We start from the raw sequence: 8,046 nt of genomic DNA on the forward strand, positions 1-8,046 counted from the left end.
CGCCTGCCACGCCTCACCGTCCGGCAAAGGGTCGCGCGGACCCAGCGACGCTGCCACCGGTTACCTGGCAACGACAGGCTGCCGCCCCCCATGTTCCCCCGCAACCCGGGCTCCAGAGCCTGGACCACCGCCTGCTACCTAACAACGGAGGAGGCCCTGGAAAGAGGCTTATCGGCCTGCGCGACTCTCGCCAGGGTGGGGCCCCTCGGCCGGTTACCAAGCAACAGGGTGGGTCCCCCTCGGGGCGAGGTCCCCAGGGTTGCCTGGCAACGGGAAGTGTGGGATTCCTCAGTACCTTGCCCTTCAGGTCCAGCACGTAGATGGCGCTGGCGGACATGGCGGCTGCGGAAGGCCCCGAAGGCGCCGAGGGCGGCCGCAACGGCTCTCCCTGTCGGCTCCGAGCGAGGCCAGCGTGCCCCGCGACACTTCTCTCTACTTCCGGCCCGGGAACCTCGAGCGGACCGTTATATCCGGTCCAGGAAGAGCCGCGCGCAGTGCGCAGGCGCCGGGTGGATTGGGCGCAGGCGCAGTACACATTATGCGACCATATTTTTTGCCCCCCCTCAAATATCCCGGAAGTGAGGCCTAGGGGGCGGGGCGGAGCCGACGGAATGAGGCGGGGGTGGTTTTCTCCGTCACCCGCAGTGGGATGAGGCCAGGCAGATGGGAAACCCCTCCTTTGGGTCACGTTGGGTGACAGAGCCTGGAGGTGGAACAGACTTGGGCCTAGCCCTATGGAACCTGTCGTCTGGTGGGGGAGTCTAGGAAGGAAGGAAGGTGGGGCCGCAGGGGTAGAAGTCACGCCCAGCTGCGGTCCTGGCCTGGACCTGTCCGTGCAACCTTCGTCAGGGGACAGGCCCTGTCGCGTCCCGGAATGCGCTCTTGTGACCGCGCCCCAGACCACGGCGGGACACGTGTTACTGGGTAGCGAGTGCCCCGGAGGCCGGTGCATACCGGCCCAATTAACCCGTTGCGTGGCGCCCGTTTGGTTGGTTTTGCAGAGCTGGGTGTGGAACCCGGGACCTCGTCACGAGGCACAGGCAGCTACCTGAGCGCGACACCTGGAGCCTCTTAGTTCAAATTCCGCCCAATTTGAGCGACTTCCCCCAGGTCGTCGGCATCCCATTCCCCGCTCTTTTCCACTAAAACCGAAGCACCTGCTGTAGCCGCACTCCTGGCATCTCCAACAGCCCTACTTGCATTGATTCATGCACAGGAGGAAAACAGGCAGGGAAAGCTCAGTTTACAGCCGTGGATTTGTGAGTCCACATTTCACCTCGAGGCCAGGTGGCCAGGTGCTGGTTGAAAGTAGTGGCCGCAGGGACCCACTTTTTGGAAAACAGTTTGAAAGTTCAAAGGACTAGGGGTAGTAGGTGGTTTCGGGATGAGTCAAGTGCATTACACTTATTGTGTACTCTTCTGTCATTACACTGTAATATATAATGAGATAATTACACAGCTCACCACAGTGAAGAGTCAGTGGGAGCCCCAGGCTGGCTTTCCTGCAGCTAGACTGTCTCATCTGGGGTGCTGGGCTACAGCGACACCCCAAGTATGTTGCTTACGTCCAGTCCAGTCCTAACCTCATTTTGGCTGCCGTCACTGCAGAAAACGCTGCTTCACAAAGACAATGTTGGAAATGGGAGTAGGCTTTTCAATGCTTTTGTGGAAATCTCAGGATGTTCTGTCCTGACATCAAGCCAGAACATGGGGAAGAGATGTGAGGTCGTCTCAGACATGCTTTCAAGGCCTCTGGCATTTGTGATCGCATGCAGTCAATCATCTAGCATGGACAAAGTCCATCATGTGGCCTACTCACAAACAGATTATAGGTCCATTCCTCCCAGTGGTTGGGAAGCAATGTGCAAAGTCTTTTGGAAGGTTAGATAGGTGGTCATGCACTGGTGGAGAGAAGGCGCTGGCTCAGTCTCCTTGGAAATCTTTGCTAATGTTTGAAGCATGTCAAAAATCCCACTGTTCACTCATTGCCCCCATAATTTCAGTTTGGCTTTTTAAGACTAGGAAAATTTTATTTATTTATTTTGGGTACTGGGGATGAAACTTGGGTCCTTGTGCTTACCAGGCAGGCAGTGGAACCACTGAGCTAAATCCCTGGTCCTGGAAAAATTTATTGAGAGAAAAGACAGCTTCTTTCTAAGAGAGACAGAAGGGGAACCGGAAAATAGGTTGCCCGTTTGGTTTTGAGTGCAGCCACTTTATCTGCCAACTTGAGAATAGCTGTCATTCTCCCCCGAGGTGACTGAGTTCACTGAGCAGATTGAATACGTCACATAGGTAAGTCTGTCTGTTTGTTTTTGAGATCTTGCTTTGTAGTTCCGGCTGGCCTCAAGCTCACTATGTAGCCCAGGCTGGCTTCAAACTCAAGATGATCCTCCTGCCCGGCCAGTCCCTATAGAAAGCCGTCTCCCTTCTGTGTATGAGAAGGCTCCTGAGCTCCACCTGCATCCTGTTTGCAGTGAAACCACCATTAAGTAGGACCGCTGGCATTTTCTTTTAAATGTAGCTTTCTTTTTGTTGCATCTTTAGCATCTTCTGTTGTCTCTCATTGGGTCTTCCCCCTTTTCCAAGCAGCTGTGCAGTAAGGTTTGTGTTTTACTCATTTTGGCTAGTTAGCTTGTGGACTTCCCAAACTGTGGTGGGGAGCAGAGTGCTATTCAGGAGAAGCAGATAGAAGTGGTCAATAAAATAATGGTTAGGTCACATGCAGATTGCCAGAAATGTTGGACTCTTCTAAGAGCTGTCACCACATGAAGCCTGACTTTCACTTGCCACTCACCGATTTTTAAATTTTTATTCTTTTGGTCTGGGATATCAAATTCCAGACCTTGTGCTTGCCCGGCAGGCAGTGGAACCCGAGCTAAATCCCCGACCCACTGACGGGGCCGTGACCTAAGTCTGAGCAGTCCACGTGTCCTGGGCACTGTGCAGCTGACCACTGCGCCGATGCCCATCTGTGTCTGCAGCTGCTCTTCAATGCCGGCCTCACTGCCTCGGCCCCACCTCAGATCCTTGGCATCAGATCCTCGGCATCAGATCCTCGTGTGGTGCCTGCTACCCGGCTCCCTCACATGCAGGGTTCAGTGACCTACAGGAGGCAGAGCTCAGGCTGTGATGAGGACAGCTGGAGACCAAGGAAGCCTCCGCATCACCCACCACTCACCTGTGCAGCTCTGCTCCTCACAGGCCAGACCCGGGGGTGGGACCCTGGTCCAGTGCACCTGTCAACCGCACAGTGTCTTGTTCCAGGTTGTGCAGGCTTTTTTTTTAACCAGTACAAAAACTTGCTCTTTTTCCACACTGAAAGCAGTGCCGAGATGGGGTGATGCACAGATTGTTAGCAAACAGGACACGCCATGCCCCCTCAGAAACCAGGGGGCCCTATGCTGGGCTCATAGCTCGGACTTTGACATGCAGCACTGTCACCAAGGGGGCGGGGTGCCGGGGACAGGACAAGTGACACTCAGGGCCTTCCCGCCTGTGGGTCCTGTAACCAAGCATTCTGACAAAATTCTTATTCATCCGGGCTCTGCAGAGGGACTGCTGTGTGGAGCAGCTCCGCTGTCTTCTGCTGACCTCACCCACCCTCGCCTTGCGCCTTAACCTCATCTTGACCACTTGCTCTGAAGTAAGTTTCTCCTATGAGAGTCCAATCCCTGATGCTGTGACAGGAAGCAGAGCTCAGGTGGTGATGGGATCGAGCAGAGCCTCTGCAAACAGAGGGAGCTTCCCGGCTCCTAACCGGGACCCTGGTTTCAGAACTTTTATTAGAAGACAGCCCAGGGATGGGGATTTAGCTCAGCGGTTCCACTGCATGCCGTGCAAGTGCAAGGTCCCGAGTTCAATCCCCAATACAAAAAGAAAAAAAAAGCACATATAGACATCTTTCCCACTGGGCACTGTGGCGTACATCTCTGGGTCAGGGTCAGGGTTACAAGTTTGAGGCCAGCCTTGGCAATGTAGTGAGATCCTGTCTCAAAATAAAAAATAAAAAGGGCTAAGGTGCCGGAAGCTGGAGTCTTGCTTGGCAGTTTCTCTCTATCAGGCCCTAGTGCCGTTAATATATGTGATTTTTTTTTTTCTGGTACAGAGGATTGAACTCAGGCCCTTGTGCTCACAAGGCAGGTGTGGCACCTCTAAGCCAAATCCCTGGCCTTGTATTCTTTCTCTTTTTTCTTTGGGACAAGGTCTTGCTATGTAGCCCAGGCTGGGCTCAAACTCAGGGCAATCCTGCCTCATCCTCCTGAATGGTGGGCTGATAGGCATGTGATACCACGCCTGAGTGTTTACACTTAAAAGTAGAAGCCAGTTTTGCCTCTGCAGTACCAGAAACACCGCAACCTTTGCTGCATACTGGGGTCACCTGGGAGCTCTGAAAAATCCCAGAAACCACACCCACCTCAGGTCAACTCAAACGCTAGATGTGGTTTCAGACGTGTGCGTGGGCTTTTTGTGGTGGTAATGGAGATTGAGCTGAGGGACTTTGCACTCAGCTACATCCCTAGCCCTTTTTAAACACGTTAAGACTGTGAGACAAGGTCTTGCTAAGTTGCCAAGGCTAGGCGCAGACTTGCAATCCTCCTGCCTCAGCCTCCTGTGTGCCAGGACGTCGCCATGGTTCTCGATGCTCCCTGGAGAAGCCAGCGTGCAGCACAGCCTGAAATCTGCAGCTGTAGGCTCCAGATGGTGACCAGGTCTGTCTGTTGTTCCTCCCAGGCCCTGGGTTCCGCCATATGAGTTTTTGTTTTGTTTTTCATTATTATTTTTCTCATTGAGTTTACTGGTACTTTTTAGGTATACAGGATCCCATTCATCATTGGGATCTTGAACCTTTACATGACAGGTCTTGGTTCTCATTTTTCCCCCGTATTGTTTTGTTGTTTTTGAGACAGGGTCTCACTGTGTAGCTCAGGTTGGACTTGAGCTCACTAAATAGTCCAGGATGGCCTTGAACTCACAGCAATCTTCCTGCCTCAGCCTCCCAAGTGCTGGGATCACAGATGTGAATCACCATACCAGGAAAACCAACAACTTCTGTGACTACGTGAATAAGTCCCAGAGCTGAGATGCCACCAGGACTTTCCGGACCATAAAACCCAGCCAGGCAGTAATCTGCACACCAGGGAAGGAGAAATCCAATCTTAAACCACAAGGCTCTGCAGTGGTTACGCAGAAGTAAATGGAATATTTATCTCAGTGCCACACAACCTCTCTAAAGCCATGGTCTAGACCACAGCCACTGGCTTCTACATGGAAAAGGCCTCACACTGCCATGCTGAGCCTGGTACCCGTCGTCCAGCACTCTGGAAAGCTCAGGCAGGAGGTTCTGTTGTAGAAGGAACTGGTAAGTGACACAGAGAGATGCAGAAGTGGGTAAAATAAAGTTTACTTTACTAGCAACGGGTCAGCCTGCATCAAAGTCTGTGCCAAGGGACCGACCCTGGGCTGGGTGACAGTCTTTTATAGGAGCTTTATAATCACGATCTTGTTTTAGGTGATAAGACTTTCTAGTTCCCATCACAAATTACGGTTACAAGACAGTACAATGTTAACCCAAATATAGCAATTTCTCTCACGATGTTTATCTTTCGCTGTTTCAGACCATAAGGATGGGGGCCAGAGCTAGGAGGGCAGGACTGGTGACAATCCTTTCATCTTATCACCTCTGTAGCCATATGGTTTACAGAAAGTTCTATAGCTCAGGGACTGTTATCTTAGCGTGAACATTTAGTCTCATCCTGGGATGCAACTTAGCACCTCAGACATCTGTTAAGTTTACAATGGGGCTACAGGCCCTTAAGCTGCAGGTGTTTTTGTTAAACAAGCAAAGCAAAGCAAATTACAGAAGCAACAGGCAGTGGTTGTACCATATTTTCTTTAACATTTTGTAGGTTTCAGACTATTTATAGAAGTTCTATCAGTTCAAGGCCATCCTGGGTATCTAAGCAATTTAGCTAGGCTCTGTCTCAAAATACAAAACGCTGGGGACATAGCTTAGTTCAGAGGCCCTGGGTTCCATCCCCAGTAAACAAACCTTGCGAAACCACCTTTCTAGAAGGGTCTGGAAGAATCCCAGACAGTGAACCAACGTACACAGGAGTACAGGTGGAGCATCCCAAAGTCAACATCTGAGGCGCTCCAAAATCCCATACCTGTCCGAGCTCCGACGTGATACAAGAAAAGAATCCTACACTATGCAACTGTTTCACACACAAAATTATTAAAATAGCAATAAAACTACGCCGTGTGTATGTTCCAATTCACCACGCTAGGTGTATTTATTATGCATGGCAGAATGCACTAATACCGCCCCATGGAACGACTCTGCGCTGTGTGGTCAGGACATGCGACATGGGATGACCTGTCCGAACCTGGGTTCCTGCCACCAGATGCCTCACTATGCAAATATCCCCAACCCCAAAGACCTGAAATCCAGGCCACTTCCGGTTCCGTCCCATGGATTCCAGACAACAGCTGTTCAACTTGGACTTGGCTGCTCTTCGGTGCAGACCATGGCATAACCACTGTGCCATCTAATTTTTCCTGAGTAATAATTTTGCACCACACATGCTGCTTGTGTGTGAGTCCCAAAGGCAGCGCTTCCGGGATGGGCCTGGGGCTGGAACCATCATGTCCACACCGAGACTCGCGTTCCCACGGGGCTCTGGCTCATCCTGTACCTTATGTGTGGCAGCCCAGCCCCAGCATTCGCTTCCTTTGTCCTCTTCTCGCCTTCTGTGCCAAGCACAGCACAGGTGGTGCAGCCTGCAGAGGCGCTGACTCCGGACGCGTCCCCTGGAGCCCAAGGTCTTGCACTGTGTCCGCTCCCGTCACCAAGAGCCAGCCCGGGCGGGCAGCGCCGCACAGCAGGCACAAGTGCTGGGGACTCTGTGCTGGCCCAAGTGTGGGAGACGAGGCCAACGTGTGCCCTGGTCTTGTGGTCACGCTGGCCAGCTGGCAGAGGCCACAGCCAGAACACAGCGTGGGTCCCATGGGGCTGGTGGCACTGGCTCCTTGCCCCAGGAGTCTGTTACCCAGGCAACGACAGCCGGTGGCCTCGACGTGAGATGTTATCAAGGATGGCACTTTTTCCATAGCAATCACCCCAAAATGACCCCAACCTCTGGAGAACCCCCAACCTTGCCGTCCAACGTAACTGGGGTTCTCCCTCTGCGCTACTGAGAAAATCAACATGGAGTACAGGGACGTCACAGTGTGATTTTAATCAGGTTCCAGGACTGACGGGACAGTTTCTGGAAGCGCTGGCCCAGTGGCAGCAGACGCAGGGCGGCGTGGCGGAGTTTCCAGAAACCCTGCCAGGCCTACTTGGTCCAGCTGACCTTGGGGATGTCGTAGTGCTCGGTGAGGGCGTCCAGGTGTCTGTTGAAGTCCTGGGGAGCAGAAAGGCCACGTGGCCTGAGCCGACAGGACATGGGGACAGCAGCACCGAGGCGCCCGTCTCCCAGCTCGTCTCTCTTGGCTGCGGCCGGGAAGTGCGGGCCTGTGAGCAGGCCCTGTCCCCCACCTCCCAGGGCTCCTCCACCACTCACCTCCACGCGCTGCTTGTGGGTTTTGGATGCTTTCTTCAGGATCCGCTCCATTTGCTGAGGAGGGAGGAGACAGGTAGCGAGTTGTAGGCGCAGGTGGGGACAGGGCCCAGGCTGGGGACACAGGCTGCACCCCCGTGGGCCACCCCAATGGCTCAGTTGCCCTTTGGGAAGGCACTGACACAGAGGACGGAAAACACCACCAAAATACCCCTGGGGCGGCTCCAGGGCAGTAGGGTAACTGATTCCAACTGCTCGCCACACACTGCCCAGGAAGAGTGGGGTGAGGGTTCCCAGCACAGGGAACACAGGCAGCACAGGGACCACCCTGACCTGGCCATTACACGCTGGGCACACATATCGGTTTATAACAATAAACCTGCAAGTCCAGATATGCAACTTAAAGAACTGAGAACACCTGGAAGGCCGGGGACTTGGCTGAGTGGTTCGGCCGCCCACTTCAAAAGCGAGAGAGCGAGAG

At 53.3% G+C, this 8,046-nt stretch overlaps 2 protein-coding genes across 2 annotated transcripts in view; both read right to left on the reverse strand.

Moving 5' to 3' along the window:
• The window catches only part of Ap1m1 (adaptor related protein complex 1 subunit mu 1), an 11,851-nt gene extending 11,401 nt beyond the window's left edge, over positions 1 to 450 (reverse strand). The window contains exon 1 of the mRNA XM_033759504.1: positions 296 to 450. Within this exon, the coding sequence (XP_033615395.1) occupies positions 296 to 337 (42 nt within the window). The 5' untranslated portion in view covers positions 338 to 450. The remainder of the gene's footprint in view (positions 1 to 295) is intronic.
• Positions 451 to 6,267: 5,817 nt separating this feature from the next.
• Positions 6,268 to 8,046, reverse strand: part of Fam32a (family with sequence similarity 32 member A) — a 3,752-nt gene continuing 1,973 nt past the window's right edge. The window contains exons 3-4 of the mRNA XM_010644311.2: positions 7,569 to 7,622; positions 6,268 to 7,409 (exon numbers count right to left, since the gene is read on the reverse strand). Of these exons, the coding sequence (XP_010642613.1) occupies positions 7,341 to 7,409; positions 7,569 to 7,622 (123 nt within the window). The 3' untranslated portion in view covers positions 6,268 to 7,340. The remainder of the gene's footprint in view (positions 7,410 to 7,568; positions 7,623 to 8,046) is intronic.

The sequence above is a fragment of the Fukomys damarensis genome, unplaced genomic scaffold, assembly GCF_012274545.1.
Source record: "Fukomys damarensis isolate Sample0158 unplaced genomic scaffold, DMR_v1.0_HiC HiC_scaffold_37, whole genome shotgun sequence".
Taxonomy (NCBI): domain Eukaryota; kingdom Metazoa; phylum Chordata; class Mammalia; order Rodentia; family Bathyergidae; genus Fukomys; species Fukomys damarensis.